Raw genomic sequence first — 21633 nt, 5'->3', positions numbered from 1 at the left:
TTTAAATCTTCTGCCCTTTAAATATTTGAAAAACTGTCTTCAGTGCTAAAAAAAAATTCAACATCTGCTACTTCAATTGATCTGTTGACATAAGCCTGAAGAGGACTGCCTCTGAACTGTTTCTGAGGTCAGCAGGCATGACCCCATTAGGCTCCACACCCTAAATCCCCCCCACATTTCTGGCATTTCCCATCTTTTTGGATGCTGAACAGGAATGAGGCGAAGGTTTGTGCATGCATAAATTGTGGAGGCAGCTGGCCATTTAAACCACCTGCTGATTTTTGATTTTTAGCTGCGTGAGTTCCATACAGCAGACCCATTAAAAGGGCTGAACTTGGTGGGTTTTTTTGGATAGCCAGGATTGAATTAGTGCTGCATTACTTATTTCACAACATATCATTATCATCATGGATACCTGTCACTTCACAGTTTGATTGACACTCCAAGTGTTTATAAGCCTATGAAGTGGGACTATGAATACAAATGCTTGTTGTTACGGTGATTAAGTGAATGAATGAATTTAAATGTAATAAATGAGTTTTGTCATTAAGAATGTTTTTTTTAAATAGTGAATTCATCAAGAGACATGCAATTTTTTCTTATTTACTCTCAACATGGGTTGTGAGGCCTATCAATGGTAAACACTGGGTGGGTTGGCAGAGAGGGTACAAGGGCAAATTATGATTGGGGGCATGGGTTGGCATGCCTTCACACTAGGTTGGCATATGGGGGTATAAAGAGCCATGGGTGGGGCATATGAAATAGGAGCAGATGTAAGCCTGCTCCATCATTTAATAAGATCATGGCTGACCGATTTATGTTTCAAGTTCCACATTCCCATCTTGGATTTATGCTGGCTGGAATTTTCTGGCTGTTCACGCCTGCAGGGTCTACTGATTCCATGACAGTGCACACCTGTTTTGGGTTTCCTGGCGGCGTGGGGTGAAGTCAATGGAAAACTCCAATTGCATTTCCCTTTAAAACTTACCCTGTTACTTTCAATCATTGTCTTGTCCCTGAAGACATCTGTCCCTTTACGATTTATTTTGTCACTTTTAATAATTTTCTTTTCTTTAAGGCTCATCTGTCCCTTTAAGATTTATTAGATTGGCAGTGTAGGCACCATGGGGGGAGCTGGTAAAGGAACACAGGTTTGGTATGGGGGTATAAAGGGTCATGGGTATAGACAGAGGAGCATTGGTTGACTTGGAGACTATATGAGGGGCCCTGGGGGATGGGTGGAGTCATGAGGTTGCATGGGTTGGCATTAATAGGGCATGGAAAGTACGTGGGAAGTGAGGGGGTATAAGGAGTAGAAGGTTGTTTTTCATGTTTTTGTTTGCATCTAGGTGGAACAAAATGCCATATCACCAAAGGCAGCCCACCTCTGCACCCAGAAGCCCCCGTTCTGCCTCTCAGCAGCTTCTGGGGTCAGCAGGCACGATTCCTATCACACACACCACTCCCGCACCAGATCCAATGCAAACTTAGCATTTTACATCCTTACAGGGGTAGGAATAGAGTCATCTTCATGCTGGCCATTTAGACCATTAGCTGCCTCCACTAACCTCTGAATTTTGAACCCCTAGCTGCATAAATCCCAGAGTATGCAGAGCAAACCAGATATGGAGGAGGTCTGAACTTGGTGAAATTTTTAATAGCTCAGATGCCCCTTCGAATAGGGTTTTGGGACACCTTCGAGAGAGGTAAGGCATCCTTTGGGGACGTTAGAATTAAACTTGATTCTACAATGCATAATTGTATTGTAAAAGGAACTATCAAATTGCCACGGAAGTGTCAAATAACATTAGATGAGCTGGCATGGGGGTATGAGGAGCCATTGGGTTTTTGTATGAGGGACCTTAGAGATGGAGGATGCAATGGGTTGGAATAGGTTGGCATTAATGGGGTGTAGAGTGTGTTTGGAGTAGAAGGATTGAGGGTTGGAAGGATTCTTTTTATTCATTTAAACACATCCAGCCTTATATACAACCCACATCCACAACCCACTCTGGGATCACCTGTCCGAAGGCTTATTTCTTTCCACACAGTCCCCCAACCCTATCAACTGAAAGTCAGAGCTGTGGATGGCCATTTTTAAAGGTAGGGTTCACCCATCCTCCTGACTCTGCACACCAGACCCAGGGATGAAAATCTCTTTTCCTCTCAGATCCTTAGCTGCTCATGTTTCAGTAATTCACAGCATAACATAACATGACACCATATGAGGAACAATGTAAAGCCATATTAAGTGTCCTGTAAAAGGACAGATGGATGATTTGGTTATTTTTGATAATTTAGATAATTTCAGTACATTTTGCCAATTAGGATTCGCTATCTCAGTTCTCACTAAGTATTTTTGTTGATTGAAGATGTGCCTTGAATGTGTGCACTCAACTGTGATATAATTTCAGCTTTTCATGGCACCTCTATGTTCGAAATTCATTTATGAAAACATTAGATGGTGCTGGGAAACACTGACTGACTGACCTGACTCTATTCTGGTACATGATTCTAACACATCCCAATTTTTCAATCATGAGCATGAATCTCATAAAATTCCCATTAGTGACACAAATTTTAAGCGTTTTCAAGTTAAATCATGAAATTATGTCATAGCATTTCATCAAACTGAAGTGCATTGTTGGCACTGCAAAGGGGATTGGCCTAAAGGACGGGGGTTGGGGGTCTGAGGGATTTGTGGGGGTAAAAGGGTCACTCACATGTCTACGTGATGTGTGCGGGGCAGGGGTTGACCCGTTATTTTACTGGTAGAGGGGACGGTGCCCCTCTTTCCCCTTGTCAGAGGGAGGGTCACTATTTCCATGGTGGGGAAATAGTGGAGAAGAGCTTCTCTCTGAACATAGAGATCGGGGCACCTTTTAAAAATGGTGCCCTGATCTCGGTGAAGGCAGGCTGGTCAGCGTGTCTCTGGTTATTCATATTTTTACATGTTAAAGGTGGTTAAATCCCACCTGGGGAGGTGCTGCCAATGCCAACAGGAAATACTCCAGTTTTCCTGATGGTGGCAGCACTGTGGTTTTTTCCCCAGAGAATCGCGGCCATTATCTACCTCGATTCTAAGACTGCTCTTCCTTTGGTACCTCACATTCGATTATTTTACAAAATTAGAAATAGGAATACAATCTTGTAATCTTTGAAATGCTGAGTTAAGCCACTGTTTTTGGTTCCCACCACAGATTCCATTCCCTAACCTTCAACCCCATCTCTCTCTCTGGCAACGATCTGTGGCTGAACCATTTTCTTTGCAAACTTGGTGTTATATTTGACAATGAGGTAAGCTTCCGATTACATATCTGCACCATTAGCATAACCCGCAAACATCTACCTCTATAACATCAATCTAATGTTTCTGCCTTAGATCACTGACTGTTGAAAATTTCATTCATACTTTCATTATCTTTAGACTCCAATATTTCAATGCTCTTCTGGTTGGCCCGCCATATTTCACCCTAAATGCATTTGAGCTCATCTAAAGCCCTGCTATTCATGTGCCATTTTGTATAAACTCTCATTCACTGATCACCTCATGTTCACTGATCTATATTAGTTCTAGGTTAAGCAATGCTTTGATTTTAAAAATTCTCATTCTTGTTTTGAAAGTTTTCCAAGGTCTTTCCACTTCCTATCTCTGTAGTTGCTTCCACAATGTCCTCAAGTGGTCTGAGGGTAGTTGCTCCACCATTGGCTGCCAAAGTTTTCTGATTCCCTCTCTAAACATCTTCGTCTCTAAATCGGCCTTAAAGGCGCCACTTAAAGCCTGTATCTTGTACAAGCTTTTGGTTATCAGACTCACTTCTTTGTGTGACTCAATGGCAAATTTTGTTTGGTAACATTTTGGTTTGGGACGTTCTATTACATTAATTGAGCTGCATTATATGCAAGTTGTTGCTTCAGTAATTGGATTGGGAATTGTTACCAATCTTGTAGTCGGAAGTATATAGTTCACTGGCATAAATCAGCCTGGAATTATGTTACCAGTTGTGTTTTCTACAACAATTGGTCCTATGCCAGCAATATTTCATTGTTTTTATTAATCTTCTGGAAGGTGATTGTGGGAGCTGGAAGAGTAAATTTGCAGATAATACTAAAATCTGCACAAGGTTAATATAGTAGAGCAGAATTGAATCCAAAAAAGATTTAGGTATGTCCGGGGAGTGGGCAACCTGTTTAATTTGTCATGCATTTTGATAGCATCAATACAGTGTACACTTCCCAGTTGCAGGAAACAATATTGAAAGAAAAAAATGATATTGTTGCACACAGATCACTGACAGATCATGACCAATGTAGAGGAACTATAATTAAAGCTAACAGGGTTCTGGGTTGAATGAATAGACTGATTCAGCATATGTTAAAGGATACCATTTGGATAATAAACAGCTCACTGATCAAACATAATATAGAGTACTATGCCCAATTTTCAATTCCACCTCCACACACACACACACATGTCCACTTCTTCACCCCCTGGTGAGTGATATATTGGCCTTGGAAAGGATCCAGAGAAGAGCATATAAGAATGATTCATAGCTTAAAGAACCTCAGGAACTCAATGGACTTTAGAACAGTGTAGAATTCAAGGTAATCTTAGTCAAGTTGCTGAAATAATTAAAGGGATGTATTGTGCCCCTATTGAAAGATTATTCCAGTGTAACATACTGAGGAGGACAAACTGATACAAGTTTTAACAATGTAGAAGTAGGAATGAACTGAATTTAGGCAGCTCATCATTTCTCAATAACCTGAGAGCCTTTGGAAATATTGCTGGCTAGTGTGGTGACAGAGGAATAGTGTTTCATCAAGTTACTCCAGCCAGTATGAGGAGCAAACTTGTTGCATCAATTGATCTTTATTTGTCTGTCAATTTTGTATGTCTGACATTTAGAAATACAACTTCTGAGCCCTAGAATACATTCCATTACCTTTCTCCCTTGGCTTGGTGAGAGGCTTTTCCTGCTTTTCTTTTTCAGTTTCTGTTAATTAAAATACATCTCATAAGTTATTCAAAATATATATTAATATATATAAAATAAAGATTCATTTTAATACCAATTATTAATTTTTCTTTATTACTAACTACTTTTGTAGGGTACTTAAGCCTGATGAAACTTTAAGTGCATTTAAGAAAAGAAGGATAATTGTTAATTTGTGTGCAAATAATCCAGAAAAACATCACTCTTTTGCCTTACCCAGAAAGGCACTGGGCCAAATTTATATAGCACCTCTAACTTAGCAAAATATTTCAGGTAGCATTGTTGGACACAACTTGGAACTGAGGTGCATAAAGAGAAATCAGGACAGATGACCAAACATTCGATCAATGAAGTAGGTTTTATGAAGCATCTTATAGGAAAGAAAGATCAAGAAGAAGAGGTTTAAGGAGGGAATTCCAGAATTAAAGATTGGAATTCTTATTCTACTAGGGGTTGACAGATCTGGTGTATACTCAGTACTAATAATAAAAAGAAAGTGCTGGAAAATGCATCAGGTCTAACAGCATCTTTGGGGAAAGAAGTAGCGTTCGCTTTTTGAGTCCAGTATGTCTCTTCTTGGGAATTGAATTTGACTTTAAATGTTAATTCTGTTTCTGTTTCTCGCTCCATTGATGTTTCCAATACTTTGTTTTCATTTCAGGTCTCCAACATCTCCGGTACTATACTTTTACTTTCAGTGAGCTGGGTCATGAAGGATTTCTGCATTTTATTTAACTAAATATGCATAGTGCCTTTCACATCACATTATCAGAAACATTAATACTTTATAGTTTAGCACAGAAAAAGACTAATAGGGCATTCAAGTAAACAAAAAAAACCCCATCAGTTGGTAGCCAAAGGTGAAATTTGATGGTATCATGCACATTTTTAAATTGCAAAAGCACATCTTTGAATTCAGGACCTCACATACTAATTACGCATTAGAGGTAGACTGCCTGGCATATTGGTTCAGTGATAAAGGAGGTGCTGAGTGTCCGCACCTGAAACTTACATTAGTCACTTTGCATATGTAAACAGAGGGCCTAATGTCTTTTTATGGCCACTTTGGAAAATTAGACTGCACTAAACGCAGACTCTGATAGATCAGTTGTACTCAGGAAAACGTGTCCAAATTAAGTTCGTTCAAAACTGCATTAGTACATTTGATGCAGGAAGGTACATGAATTCTCCTTCCAATTCCAATGGATTGCTAACCTGTGCAACTTACTTTCTTGAGAAGGTGAGAGGGCATGGGATCCAAGGGCCTTTGGCCTTGTGGATCCAGAATTGGCTTGCCTGCAGAAGGCAGAGAGTGGTTGTGGATGGGGCTTTTTCTGAATGGAGGTCAGTCACCAGTGGAGTGCCTCAAGGATCTGTTCTGGGACCCTTGTTGTTTGTCATTTTCATAAATGACCTGGATGAGGAAGTGGAGGGATGGGTAAGTAAGTTCGCTGATGACACTAAGGTCGGTGGTGTTGTGGATGGTCTGGAAGGATGGAAAAAGTTGCAGCAGGACATAGATAGGATGCAGGACTGGGCGGAGAAGTGGCAGATGGACTTCAACGTGGATAAATGTGTAGTCGTCCATTTTGGCAGAACCAACGGGATGAACGAGTACACTATCAAGGGCAGAAGTCTGAGTAGTGTTGAAGAGCAGAAGGATCTAGGGGTCCGGGTCCACAGGACTCTTAAATCGGCCTCGCAGGTGGAGGAGGTGGTCAAGAAGGCATATGGTGTACTGGCCTTCATTAATCGAGGGATTGAGTTTAGGAGTCGGGAGGTAATGCTGCAACTTTATAAGACCCTTGTCAGGCCTCATTTAGAGTATTGTGCGCAGTTCTGGTCGCCTCACTATAGGAAAGATGTAGAAGCTATTGAGAGGGTACAGAGGAGATTTACAAGGATGTTGCCTGGACTGGGAGGCATGCCTTATGAAGTTAGGTTGAGGGAGCTGGGACTCTTTTCCCTGGAGAGACGAAGGTTGAGAGGCGACCTGATAGAAGTTTACAAAATGTTGAGAGGAATAGATAGGGTGGACTCTCAGAGGCTATTTCCCCGGGTTGAAATGGTTGCTACGAGAGGACACAGATTTAAGGTGCAAGGAGGGAAGTTCAGAAGTGATGTTAGGGGTAAGTTTTTCACTCAGAGGGTGGTGAGTGAATGGAATCGGCTGCCGTCAGTGGTGGTGGAGGCGAACTCACTGGGGTCTTTTAAAAGACTTCTGGATGAGTATATGGGGTTTAATGAGATTGAGGGTTATAGATAGGTCTGTAGGTTGGTAGGTGTTGATGTGATCGGCGCAACTCGTGGGCCGAAGGGCCTGTTTGTGCTGTAGTGTTCTATGTTCTTACAATTGTGAACAATTGTAAACTTTATGGTTTTTCACTGTCTAAAGCTACATGGACGGCATGATGCCTCACAGTGCCAGTGTCCCAGGTTCAATTCTGGCCTCAGGTCACTGTCTGTGGAGTCTGCACCATGGCGATAATTATGGGGGATTTTAATCTACATATTGATTGGTCGACCCATGTTGGACGCAGTGGGCTCGAGGAGGAGTTCTTGGAATGCTGCCGGGATAGTTTCCTTGAACAGTGTGTGTTGGAGCTGACGAGGGAGCGAGCTATCTTGGATCTGGTGTTATGTAACGAGGCGGGTAGAATTAGGGACCTTGTGGTGAAGGATCCTCTTGGGGAGAGTGATCATTGTATGGTGGAGTTTCTGGTGCAGATGGAGGAGGAGAAAGTGGGTTCCCGGACACGTGTCCTTTGTTTGAACAAAGGGGAGTACGGAAGGATGAGAGAAGAATTGGCGAATGTTGACTGGGGGAACGCGTTGGAAGGTGGGTCTGCTGAGGAGCAGTGGAGGATCTTTAAGGAGATCTTTCTTGGTGCTCAGCAGAAATTTATTCCGATGGTTAAAAAGGACCGTAGGAGGAGAGGTAATAAACCGTGGATAACGAAGGAGGTGAAGGAAAGTGTTAAATTAAAAGCGGAGGCGTTTAGAGTAGCTAAGAGTAGTGGGCGACAAGAGGATTGGGAGAGGTTTAAAAGTCAACAAAGATTGCAAAGAAGTTGATAAAGAAGGGTAGGAGAAACTATGAAGCTGGGCTAGCGCTTAATATAAAAAAGGATAGCAAGAGTTTTTATAAATATATAAAAAGGAAGAGGCTGGCTAGGGTGAACGTTGGACCCTTAGAGGATGAGAGGGGGGACTTAGTGGTAGGGGATGGGGAAATGGCTGAGGTCTTGAATAACTTTTTTTTTTCGGTCTTCACAGAGGAGGACGTGAATAATTTGCCGGGTGTTAGCGATGGAAAGATGGTAGGACATGAGGGTCTCAATGACATTATTGTTACTAGGGAGGTGGTGCTCGACAGACTGGAGGGGCTGATTGTGGACAAGTCCCCAGGACCGGATGGAATGCATCCGAGGGTTCTGAAAGAAATGGCGGAGGTGACAGTGGATGCCTTGGTGGTTATTTTCCAAACGTCACTGGATTCCAGGGAAGTGCCGGAAGATTGGAAAACGGCTACTGTTATGCCGTTGTTTAAGAAGGGTGGCAGGCAAAAGGCAGGGAATTATAGGCCGGTTAGTTTAACGTCTGTTGTAGGTAAAATGTTAGAAACCGTCATCAAGGAGGAAATAGCGAGGCATCTTGAGGGGAATTGCTTGATAGAGCAGACGCAGCATGGTTTCGTTAAGGGGAAGTCGTGTCTGACAAATTTATTGGAGTTCTATGAGGATGTGTCTAGGGCGGTGGATATGGTCTTTCTTGATTTTCAGAAGGCGTTTGACAAGGTACCTCACAAGAGGTTATTGCAGAAGGTAAGGGGGCATGGAGTTGGGGGTAGGGTGTTAGCGTGGATAGAGGATTGGCTGTCAAATAGGAGGCAGAGAGTGGGAATCAATGGGTGCTATTCGGATTGGCGGTTGGTGACTAGTGGAGTGCCCCGGGGTCGGTGCTGGGGCCTCAGCTATTTACCATTTATATAGATGATCTGGAGGAGGGAACCGAGTGTATGGTGTCGAAATTTGCTGATGACACCAAGATTGGTGGAACGGCAAATTGCGCGGAGGGTGTGGAGAGTCTGCAGAAGGATCTAGATAGGCTGGGCGAATGGGCCAGGAACTGGCAAATGGAATTTAATGTTGGCAAGTGCGAGGTGGTCCACTTTGGTAGGAATAATGGTAGGAAGGACTATTACTTACGTGGTGAAAAACTGCAGCAGGCGACGGTGCAGAGGGACCTCGGGGTCCTTGTGCATGAGTTGCAATAACCCAGCCTGCAGGTGCAGCAGGTGGTCAGGAAGGCAAATGGGATGCTGGCCTTCATAGCGAGGGGGATGGAATATAAAAGTAGGGAGGTCTTGCTGCAGCTGTATAGGGCACTGGTGAGGCTGCAGCTGGAGTACTGTGTGCAGTTTTGGTCGCCGCACTTACGCAAGGATATTTTGGCCTTGGAGGGTGTGCAGAGGAGGTTTACTAGGCTGATGCCGGAGTTGAGGGGGTTGAGCTATGAGGAGAGGCTGAATAAACTAGGCTTGTACTCGTTAGAGTTTAGAAGAATGAGGGGAGATCTCATTGAGACATATAAGATGATGAATGGGATGGATAGGATAGAGGTGGAGAGACTCTTCCCGCTCAAAGGACAGTAGGACTAGGGGGCACAGCCTCAAGATAAAGGGGGGGGGGCGGTTTAGAACGGAGTTGAGGAGGAACTTCTTCACTCAAAGGGTGGTGAATCTCTGGAATTCTCTACCCGTTGAAGTGGTGGAGGCTGCCTCGCTAAATATTTTTAAGACGCGGGTTGATGGGTTTTTGATAAGCGAGGGGATTAAGGGTTATGGGGAGAGGGCGGGAAAGTGGAACTGAGCCACGACAGATCAGCCATGATCTTATTGAATGGTGGGGCAGGCTTGAAGGGCTCGATGGTCTACTCCTGCTCCTATTTCTTATGTTCTTATGTTTCCTCCGGGTGCTCCAGTTTCCTCCTACAGTCCAAAGATGTGCAGGTTAGTTGTTTGCCCATGCTAAATTGAGCCTAGTGTCAGGGGGATTAACCGGGTAAATGCATGGGGTTATCACAATAGGGCCAGGGTGAGATTGTTATTGGTACAGACTCAATGGATCAAATGGCCTCCTTCTTTATTCTAGGGATTCTATGATAAAGTTGTAAAATTATGTTAGCTTTTTTGAAATCTGATTAAAGCTGCTGCCAAATAGTAGTGCCTTAGACCCAGCCATCTTCAGCTGCTTCATTAATGACCTTTCCTCCATCAAAAGCTCAAAAGTGGTGATGATTCACAATGTTCAGCAGCATTCACAACTCCTCAGATACTGAAACAGTCTGTATCCAAATGCAACAAGATCTGGACAACATCCAAGCTTGGGCTGACATTTGGCAAATAACATTTGCACTAACCAAAGCCAAGCAACGACCATCTCCAACAAAAGAGGATCTAACCACCACCATATGACATTCAACGGGTGTTGAATTCCCCACCATCAACATCCTGGGGTTTACCATTGATCAGAAACTGGACTGGACTAGTTATATAAATACTGTGGCAACAAGAGCAAGTCATTCGGCATTGTGAAAGGGACAAATGCATTCATGGAGGATAGACTGGAGTGGGAGGGAGGTCTTAGGGTATCTGGGGTTTCCTGTCCAACATTGAAGTTCCTAACTTTTTCTGTTTCTCACTTTGAAATATCTGTCAGCCTGAAAATTGAGGCTGGATGGGATAAGGCTCTTAGTGTCAAACGCGAGCTTCCAACCAACAGTGATTCACCTCCCACTGCCGATAAACACGTCACATATAAACATAAGAACTAGGAGCAGGAGTAGGCCAACTGGCCCCTTGAGCCTACTCCACCATTCAGTAAGGTCATGGCTGATCTTTTTGTGGACTCAGCCCCACTTACCCGCCCGCTTACCATACCCTTAATTCCTTTACTGTTCAAAAATTTATCTATTCTTGCCTTAAAAACATTCAATGAGGTAGCATCAACTGCTTCACTGGGCAGGGAATTCTATAGATTCACAACCCTTTGTGTGAAGAAGTTCCTCCTCAACTCAGTCCTAACTCTGCTCCCTTTTATTTTGAGGCCATGCCCCCTAGTTCTAGTTTCACCTGCCAGTGGAAACAACTTCCCTGCTTCTATGTTATCTATTCCCTTCATAATCTTATATGTTTCTATAAGATCTCCCCTAATTTTTCTGAATTCCAATGAGTATAGTTCCAGTCTACTTAGTCTCTCCTCATAAGCCAACAATCTCAACTCCGGAATCAATCTAGTGAATCTCCTCTGCACCCCTTCCAATGCCAGTATATTCTTTTTCAAGTAAGGAGACCAAAATTGTACACAGTACTGAAGCTTTAAAGTCAGAATATGACATGTCTTTTTACTGGACATGACAGCCACGTATGCCAAATTCATTTCCAGTGTTCACATGAGCTATACCATTAACCATCCAGAGGCGATGGCCTAGTAGTATTATCACTGGACTATTAATCCAGAAACTGTTCTGCAGACCCAAGTTCAAATGCCATCACAGCAGATAGTGAAATTTGAATTCAATAAAAAATATCTGGAAATTAAGAATCTACTGATGACCAGGAAACCATAGCTGATTATCAGAAAAACTCATCCAGTTCACTAATATCCTTTAGGAAAGGAACTGCTGATTTTACTTAGCCTGGCTTACATGTGACTCCAAAGCCATACAGTGATGTGGTTGACTCTCAACTGCTCTCCAAGAGCAACAAGGGATGGGCAATAAACGCTGGCCAGCCAGCAATGCCCACATCCCATGAATGAGTAAAAGAAATCTGGACTCCATGTTCCAGAATTTATTTCCCAATCCTCTTTAACACTCTGCTTCTGCCCCCTTTATAAAGACATTGTTTAAAACCTGTATTTTTCATTGTAAATTTGGTCAGCTGTCCCATTGACTCTTTCTTTAGTTCAGCATTTAATTTTATTACCCACCAGGGAAGGATTTTGAAATGTCTTACATGATAAGGCTGCTATGTAAATGCAAATTGGCCATCTTGCAGGATGATAGGGATGAGGAAATGTCAATTGCGGGAATACTGTCCTTTTACTCCACCCTATCAGACATCAGGGAGATGTTTGGTGATACCCAAGGTTCAACCCATTCCATTTCCCTGCATTAACTGGTTGCAAGGTTTTGTGGGCTTTTAAATAGTGACCTTGCATTTTCTCAGAATTTTTCCTCTGTCGGCTTTCTTTGCACAACATCACAGGATCACCGCATCTTTACAGGGCTGAAGCAAGTTATTTGGCTCTTTGTTTCTGCACAGACTCACTAAAAGAGCATTCTACCTCATCCCACTCCTTTGTCTTATCAGTTATCACACACATTCTTTTTTTTAACAAATAGCAATCCAATTCCCTTTTGAATACCTCGGTCAAACTTGCTTCCACCTCCCTCTCAGGAAGTTTGTCTCAAACACAAACCATCCTCTGAGTGATTTTTTTTCTAAATCACATTACTTTTATCCATTTTGCCAATTATTTTGAATCTGTGCCCTCCAGTTCTTGATGTTGTCTTGTGAGGCAATTATTTGTCACTCTTTATTCTGTCCATACCCTTCAAAATCTTGCATACTTTTATCAGGTCTCTTCTCAGCCTTCTTTTCTCCAAGAAAAACAGACCCAAAATCTCCAATCTATCCTCACAGCTTCAGTTCATTATTTGTGGAGTCATTCTTACAAATTATACTCTCTCCAATGATGCCATATTGTTCCTCAAGCATGTTACTCAGAACTGGACACAGTACTCCAGATGAGGCCTAACTGGTATCCAATCCTAACAATGCCATAAGACATTACTGGCCTCAGCAATACATCAGCTAACTGTAACTGAATCAGATAAACTTTGGAACATGGATGAAACATCTTCATTTATAAAAAATTATTGATCTTGTGATAGTCAGCAGAGATTCACTTACTTCTTTCTTTGCCTTCGGATGGTTCAACTGAAAAGATTAAAAATTTCCATTGGTAAATTATACAGTGAAATCTTTATTTCCTCTCCTTTATCCACCACAAATAGTTCAATAAATTGGGATGCTTATTATTTATAATTTGCAAATTAAATGAGCATTATTTCCTCTTTAGGAAAGATGGCTTAAGGATTGCTTCATTTGAAGCTTCACCTACCTTTCGCCTTAGCAAGCTTTGGCTTTTCTTTCTTTGATTCTATAAACAAGAAAAGTTTAGTTTACTTATGCATCATATTCTTATTCAAATGGATCAAGTACTATGTACACCATGGGGTAAATATTATATTTGGAAGCATCCAATGTGCAGTGTTTTGCATAAATGAGTCCCATATTTTCGGGTGCAGAGATTTAAAGCCTCTTCTTTACCCCATCTGAAGGGTGCATGGAAATATGTGTGATCAGACCCTGTGCACACAGCATTTGTCTGTGAGGTTTGTACCAAAATAAATAGCTTATTCCACAATGCCTCATAACTCCTGATAATGCTCTTGAGTGATCTCAAAGGCCTTTACAGTCAACAGACTTCAGATGTTCTGTCTAAAACCATGAGATTTTGTGCTCATTTATTCATTAGTTGTTTTGGTGCCTTTGCTGTGTACAACTGGCTGTCTCTTTATCTACTTGACTATAGTTAATTTGTTGGAAAAATAACCAGCTGATGATAACACTTTGGTGTATGCGTATTAGCTGTGGCTGAGTTGGGAACAAACCTACCACGGAATTACAATGTCCTGGGTTCAAGCGCTGTTCTCGGATTTGGACACAAAATCAAGTTTCACATTCCAATGCAGCACCAAGGGAGCATTGCACTTTTGGAAGTGCTGTCTTTTGGTTGTGATGTTAAACTGAGGCCCTATCTGCCTGCTCAGAGGGATGTAAAAAATTGCATGACACTATTTTGAAGAAGAGCAGGGGAATTATCCCAGTGTCCTGGCTGATGTTCATCCCTCAGTCAACATCATAAAATACAGATTATATTACAATCATATTGCTGTTAGCGGGATTTTATTGACTGCAAATTACCTGATGTGTTTCCTGCATTACAACAGTGACAATAGTTCACAAAGTGTGCCACTTTCTGCCAAGTTCTTTGAGGCCTATAGTGGTCATGAAAAATGCTAAATAGGTGCAAGTCTTTCTTTTCTTCCTTAATGATGTAAAAGGCATAATAGAAATTTTTTTTCTTTAATTGGGAATAAATATAAAACATGGAAGGGCATTTAATTACTTTTATTTTCATCTACAAAGTGAGTCCATTTACTTATAATAAAGCATTATTTTTATATTATGTCTGAATTATGTTCCTCTTGATTCTAATATTATGTTGTGTTTACTCGTATGTGGGACTAACTTGCCTTAACTCTTATTAAGGACAGATTCAGATAAAGCTTTACCTACCTTTTGTCTTAGCAAGCTTTGGCTTTTCTTTCTTTGCTTCTATAAAACAATAAGAAAAGTTTAGTTTTATTTATTTATGCATGATATTCTTATTCCAATGTATCAAGTACAATATACACCATGGGATTAATATTATAACTGGAAGCACGCAATGTGCATTGCTTTGCGTACAAGCTCATATTTTTGGGTGCAGAGGTTTAAAGCCTTTTCTATTCCTAATCTGAAGGGTTAAGAACATAAGAACATACAAAATAGGAGCAGGAGTAGGCTATCTAGCCCTTCGAGCCTGCCCTGCCATTCAACAAGATCATGGCTGATCTGAAGTGGATCAGTTTCACTTTCCCGCTTTCTCCCCATAACCCTTAATTCCCTTGTCTATCAGAAACCTATCTACCTGTGACTTCGATATATTCAGCAAGGTAGCTTCCACCACTTCAACAGGCAGAAAATTCCAGAGACTCACCACCTTTTGAGTGAAGAAGTTCCTCCTCAACTCCGATCTAAACTGCCCCCCCCCTCCCTTATTTTGAGGCAGTGTCCTCTAGTCCTGCTATCCTTTCTAAGCAGGAAGAATCTCTCTACCTCTACCCTATCTATCCCCTTCATTATCTTATATGTCTCTATAAGATCCCCTCTCAACCTTCTAAACTCCAACAAGTACAGATCCAGTCTATTCAATCTCTCCTCATAGACTAACCCCCTCATCTCCGGTATCAGACTAGTGAACCTTCTCTGCACTCCCTCCCATGGCCAATGTATCTTTCCGCAAATGCGGCGACTAAAACTGCACACAGTACTCCAGTTGCAGCCTCACCAGTACCCTGTACAGTTGCAGCAAAACCTCCCTACTTTTATATTCTATCCCCCTCGCTATAAAGGCCAGCATTCCATTTGCCTTCTTGATCACCTGCTGCACCTGCAGACTCGGTTTTTGCGATTCGTGAACAAGGACCCCCAGGTCCCTCTGCACCGTAGCATGCTGCAGCTTTTCACCTTTTAAATAATAATCTCTCCTACTACTATTTCTGCCAAAGTGGATAACCTCACATTTGCTAACATTATACTCCATCTGCCAGGTCTTCGCCTACTCACAGCCTATCCAGATCTCTCTGCAGACTTTCCGCACCTTCCATGCAATTTGCTTTTCCACTCATCTTTGTGTCATCAGCAAATTTCGTTACCCTACACTCAGCCCCCTCCTCCAGATCGTCTATGTAAATGGTAAACAGTTGAGGCCCCAGCACCGATCCCGGCGGCACTCCACTAGTCACCAACTGCCAATCAGAATAGCACCCATCGATTCCAACTCTCTGCTTCCTATTAGACAGCCAATCCTCTATCCACGCTAACACCATACCCCCAACTCCGTACACCCTAACCTTTTGCAGCAATGTTAATGGAAATGTGTACGAGTAGAACCTGTGCACATAGCATCTACATTTTGTAAAAATGAAACAAAAGTCTCATAGCATGCCTCAAGTACTCAAATGATGCAGTATATCTAAATAATGTCAAATGCTTGACATTGTCCACATTGTACATGCAGTACCCATAATGTACCAGCTTAGCACTGTTGTACCAGGGATGAAGCTCAAATTGTTTAACCTCTGGGCCTATATATTTAAGTTCACCAATGCCTGTATTTGAAAAGCTCTCTCTTCAGATTCAGAATGATCACCAAAGAATTATCGGAAGTACTGATTTTGCATAGAAATATGATTTTCACAATTTGATGCTGAGAGTTCTGATCTCAACTAAGTTGTTAAAGCAGCAGTCACTGGCAAGAATAAGACATTGAAAAATAGGTGGCAGTGAATTTGTTGTTTGCTCCCTGTGCAAAGAAAAGCTCAGGACTTGGTTTGGAGTCCAGTATTTGAGTAGTGCAATGTCAGATTTTAGCCTGTTCTGGTCACAAATGCTATTTAATGCCATTCTACTGTTCTACTATGTTGAATTACATTAATTTGATCATATGATAGACCTTCTCAAAAGAAAAAATGTTTATGTGCATATAGTGCACACAAAAAAAATCACACTTGATTTAGAACAGTCCAGCTTGAGAGCTGTGCATTCATAAAATGGAATAATAAGTCAGCTTAAGTAGATCCTACCATTTGGTTTCAAGCAGAGAGTTAGTTCCAATTAGTCTACACTCACAGAACCCACATTATTAAACCAAGATCAAATGCCCTTTTGGAATCATAGAATCCCTACAGTCCCTATCCCCACAACCCCATGTATTTACCCTCTTAACCACCCCCCTCCCCCGACACCAAGGTATAATTTAGCATGGCCAATCCACCTAACACACACATCTTTAGACTGTGACAGGAAACTAGAGCACCCGGAGGAAACTCATGCAGATATGGCAAAAACATGCAAACTCCATAGACAGTGACCCAATGTTGGAATTGAACCAGAGTCCCTGATGCTATGAGACAGTAGTGCTATCCACTGTGCCACCATGCTAATTTATTTTATAGGTTTGTTTAGTAACAAGAGTATTGTCCAAGACCACTAAGAAAACTGTGCTCTATGAAGGCATAACACCTTGGGAGGGAATTCTGCTGACTTCCCCTTACCCTGAGCATCAGCATTTACAACTATAAATAAGTGTTTCTATCAGCATTCAAGTTTAGATTTAGTTGTGTTGAATTCTCAGATTATTGATTTCTCATAGTTCAGTGCTGCCCTTTTGCTCTTGCCTATCGGTACATACTATTAAAAAACATTCTTAATATTTACCTATGATCTGCTGAGTGTGTTTATGTTAGAATGCTAGAGAAGTCAGTTTTGTTTACCAGACAGTGGCCTTAGCTGATAGACATTCAGAGATAAGCTCTCTTTGTCTTGGCAGCAAAATTAACACCCCCAAGGACACATCTGCAAAAACAAGTAATAACTCATCTACATTAGTGATTTGATTGGCAACTCTGTCAGGATAAAGCCTTGAGGAGGTGTAGGTGAAGTCTTCTTGTTAAAACTGTAATTCACGAAGTGGATAATAGAATTAGGATACACTTTGAATTATGTAGATATTTCAATGAGTGAGAGTGAAATGAAGGTGTAAAAAGAGGGGTGTTGGAATAAACAATTCAACAAGCTCTGGCCAGCTGATCCCCAAAAGCTCCAAACCTTTCTTGTAATGAATTCTCCATTGTTTTTACCTTATGTACTTCAAGTACTATGATGAGTAACAGCTATCATTGTGCATACATAATTATTGGTATAATAGTTATCATAATACACAAAAACAATTAAATCCTTTGAACCCCATTATGTTGTGGTAATAATTTGTAAATTTAGAAGAACATCCACTTCCTAAGTAACGTCGTCTCCCGACAAAAGAGGTCTCGGGCAGATTGGTAAAATTACAAATGTGTGAGATTTGTCAGTATGTGATTTTAAATTTGTATTTGTAGCATTCAGCAGCAAGGAAATCAACTTGTATTATGGATATGCTTCCACTGGAATGGGTTATCTGGTGGAAACAAATTATGAATATGCAAACACCATTACCTCTATATTCATACAGCAGATTACATGCGTACAAAGTTAAATACTTAATCTCATGCAGAGGTAGGCATCCTAATACAAAATTTATATTTTGCAAATTTTCAATTAAAGCAGCTGAACATCCACAATGAAGTCACCAGATTTCAAACAGGTTCAACAAATGAATGAAAGCAACAGCAGCATCTGACAGCAGCCTCTCTACAGAGAGAGCTCTACCTGTATCAGGAATATGCAGGGAATTATAGCCAGAGTGAAGGAGCAGCCTTCCATCCTCCCCTACATTATCCTCCGTAGCAGTGTCAGCATCTGACTTCAGTCATTCTTGGACCAGCTGGTCTGCTGGCTTTGGCTGTCAAAGCTAATGTATTGATAAGATAAGGTAAAGTCACCATAGTCCGAGATGACTATAAGTTGCTCTACTCTTTGAGGGGGAGAGTTGACTGGTGGTGATTTTGCCTGAGGATCACCATTTCTCAGATGAAGGGCAAGGCTGAGAAGGCGAGAGCTTCATGGACAAGCTCAGCCGGCATGGGAATTGAGCCAGCGCTGTTGGTGTCACTCTGCATTACAAACCAACTGTTCAGCCTCTTGATCTAAACCGACCAGCTCAATATGTTTCAATTCTCCTTTCTTTTGTATATAACTTGGATTTTGCTCTTAGCCATAAAGGACCAGTACTCGCCATTCACCTTGCTGACAATTGCCTACAGAGTTTTGATGGACTTGTCAAAAGTGGAGATTCCACTAATTTAGCATCTGTTTCAATGCAGCACCATCTACAATGCATCTTTGATGTCTGTCAGCAAGACCAGAAACAGAAAGCCTCTTCAACCAATCAGATTTAAAAATTCTCACTAAGACATACACAGTCTAAACCAGGAAGTATAGAACAAGAAACATAAAAATTATGGTAGATGTACATAATGTACACAAAGAAAAATTAAAATTATGAAACACCTATGGTATTAATAAGGGACAGAGATAAGATACAGGTCAGAAAATATAAAAAAAACTGATATAAATTTTCTTCTGTTAGAATGAGACTTCTAAATTTTATTTTGGGCCACAGAAATAGTTTGGCAATAATTATCATTACCATGCTATTAAAACTCACTTCAAGTGCAATAGCAGTAAGCTTCTTAGTCTTTTTTGGCAAGGAAATAGTGTTCATGGACCCTAATTTCACATCTGCTGGTGGGGACTGTGGCAATGCATTCTGTAAATGACCTCCATCAGAAATCTTTGAATTTCCACAGTTTATGGAATCCAGAAATCACTGTCAAATTTACAATAGGTAATGGAAAGCACAGATAGCCTTGTACTATCTTTAATATGGTTATCAATGATTCTGGTCGAGTGAATAGAGACTACCTTTGGTTAGGGAATCGGTGATAAAGACTCATCATTTTAAACTGTCATCCAGAGGAGTTAGGAAAAAGATCTTGGCAGAATTGGAAATGGAATGCTTAGCTTTGGGAATTTAAAGAGCTTTCTCTATTTAAATAAAGCTTTGTCCCAAACTCATGTTCTTTATGGAAATGCTTTCCCTGCATTTCGAATACTGACATTTTTTTCCTTACTCTCTTTGAAAATACTTTTAAAAAAACCAGACCTTACGCACATTTGTCGACAAGACCTTTAACGGAATCCCAATCCCAAACCCCACCCCCCCAAACTTAAAAATAGTTTTCTGGCTAAGTTTGAAAATGGATCTGAAAGTGTGAACTATGACAGTTGTTACGAGTGCAAGGTTTTATAAGATGGTTATATTTTAAAAGTGCCTCTTTTAATTCAAGGCAAAAAGGAATATGTGACCTCCTACTGGTGATAAGCTATTGTGACCTTGACTTGGGAACTGGGGATCACAGTCAAGTCCTATTAAGACCTAACTACCAGTTTTCATACCAAATTACAGTGGCAGAAGGAGAAGCCTTGCTTTTTGCATACTTAAAGAATCTCAATCAGTTAGAGACCATGGAAGCAAGGAGCAAGACCATGCTGGGTGAAGATGTGGAAGCTATTGCTGCGAGAGCAGATTGCTGGGGAGAACGGACACCTCATTTGAAGAAATGAGCCTTATTGAGATTTAAAAACTGAGAAGTTACTGTAAGTCTATTGGCCCTTCTGCTCGAAGGCTATTTGGCGATGTTCAGTTGGATTAAATTAAAGAACCTTTAAGAAGTTCCCTGCAAGAATTGCCCCAGTGTAATGAGGAAGGATAACCTGTTGAAATTCTGGAACAGATTCTAACAGGATTACAGTTCTTCTGAAGGTGCTGTGTAATGTGTAAACATGCCATGGGGTTATTGGGCATATTAGTAAATTAATGAGAAACACCCGTTCTATAGTTTGAATTAGTAGTTGACTAATTAGTAGTTGACTAAAGAGATGTTTAGTTGCAATAGATGTCCTAACAATTGAAAGCTTGTCATGCGATTCCTTTAAGTTGGTCACTGAGAATTCAAATCTATTTTTAAAAGTGAATGATCTATACTAGGATAACAAAACAAGCAAGGGGGAAAAAATTTGCCTCAGTGCTGTTGGCCACATGAACGTGGAGTGATACCAGGAAGCTGCAAGAGTGAGCCTTAGCAGGAGTCACAGGATAGCAAGCAGTGACACTGTGATACCAAGAGACTGTCAGCCCAGTAACTGTTAATAGCATCACCAAACAGATGAAGAGTAACTGGAAAGCAGCTAACAGTCCTCAACCATGCAGTACTATTCTGGGTAAGCTCTTACATAGCATCATAACTCTGATTAGCTAAAAACAATAATATCAACTGGAAATGATTTGGTTGTGCTAACTGTAGTATCTGTCAAAGCTGAAAAGGCCAGATTACAAAAGAATTTAGAGATGGGATGAAGGTGCACAGTATCACCATTGGTGGAAAGTCTGCAACTATAATGTGGCAGGCAAACGTAAACATTGGAAAGCTTGAGAAAAATATTTGAATCAGCAGTTTAATTACTAAATATTAGCACAAAATGTTATACAAAATTATGATCTTAATAATAAACTGATAATATTACTTGCAAAGTAAGTGGAATTTGTTGCTTCCAACTGGCATTCAATGAAGAAAGCTTTAATCACGTCAGAATGCAGACAGATCAAAAATAAGAGAAATGGTAATTTTCAAAGAAAATATTTGGGCGAAAATAATTTCCTTTGGGAATTAATAGCTAAGGAACGGTATTAATTACCTTTCTTCGTTGTAACAACGGCTGTCGTTTTCTGTTTTACAGGTTCTGCAAAAATGATAATATGTTTAAACATATCACCCAATTACTTAATTGGAAGTAAAAGCTAACAATACCTCCCCCTCCTCAACTGTCCCCAGCATTCTACCATTTTTACTGATCAATTCACATTGATCCACTGAATATTTGGAATCCTTAGCCAGTCCCATGTGGAATTCTCCAGTCCTGCACATCTCACTGCTGCTACAGCAGGAATGGTGAATTTGGCTCTCAGCCAAATCTTCATTCACAGCAGTAGGACTGGTTAACCCCAGCCTAGAGCAAGGTCAGAGAATTCTGGTCTATATCTGTTTCATTGTTAAGTAATATAGATTATAACACCTTAAAATGGATCATTAATGAAATACGTGTCGTCTAAGCCATCTAGGATTGCCAAACAAAAGATTGCCAAGTTAGTATAGCTGTTTTGATGCAAGGTTTTTCAAGTTA

The 21633-nt window shown here is 40.9% G+C and overlaps 1 protein-coding gene and 1 long non-coding RNA gene across 2 annotated transcripts in view; both read right to left on the bottom strand.

Annotated features, from left to right (window-relative positions):
* The window catches only part of LOC145345600 (uncharacterized), a 50732-nt gene extending 37562 nt beyond the window's left edge, over window positions 1–13170 (bottom strand). The window contains exons 1-3 of the mRNA XM_080193434.1: window positions 13155–13170; window positions 12976–13002; window positions 4947–4997 (exon numbers count right to left, since the gene is read on the bottom strand). Coding sequence (XP_080049560.1) covers window positions 4947–4997; window positions 12976–13002; window positions 13155–13170 — 94 coding nt within the window. The remainder of the gene's footprint in view (window positions 1–4946; window positions 4998–12975; window positions 13003–13154) is intronic.
* A 16-nt stretch (window positions 13171–13186) lies between these two features.
* On the bottom strand, window positions 13187–21195 carry LOC145345490 (uncharacterized). The gene is made up of 3 exons (XR_013887073.1): window positions 21148–21195; window positions 14428–14466; window positions 13187–13225 (listed from the first exon to the last, which is right to left on the bottom strand). It is a non-coding gene; the product is annotated as an uncharacterized LOC145345490 (long non-coding RNA).
* Window positions 21196–21633: the final 438 nt, after the last annotated feature.

Source organism: Carcharhinus amblyrhynchos, chromosome 7, assembly GCF_965287045.1.
Source record: "Carcharhinus amblyrhynchos chromosome 7, sCarAmb.v2.hapA, whole genome shotgun sequence".
In the NCBI taxonomy this organism is placed as follows: Eukaryota; Metazoa; Chordata; class Chondrichthyes; order Carcharhiniformes; family Carcharhinidae; genus Carcharhinus; species Carcharhinus amblyrhynchos.
The sequence above is the reverse complement of the archived record's forward strand: the minus strand, read 5'-3'. Positions and strand labels throughout refer to the sequence as shown.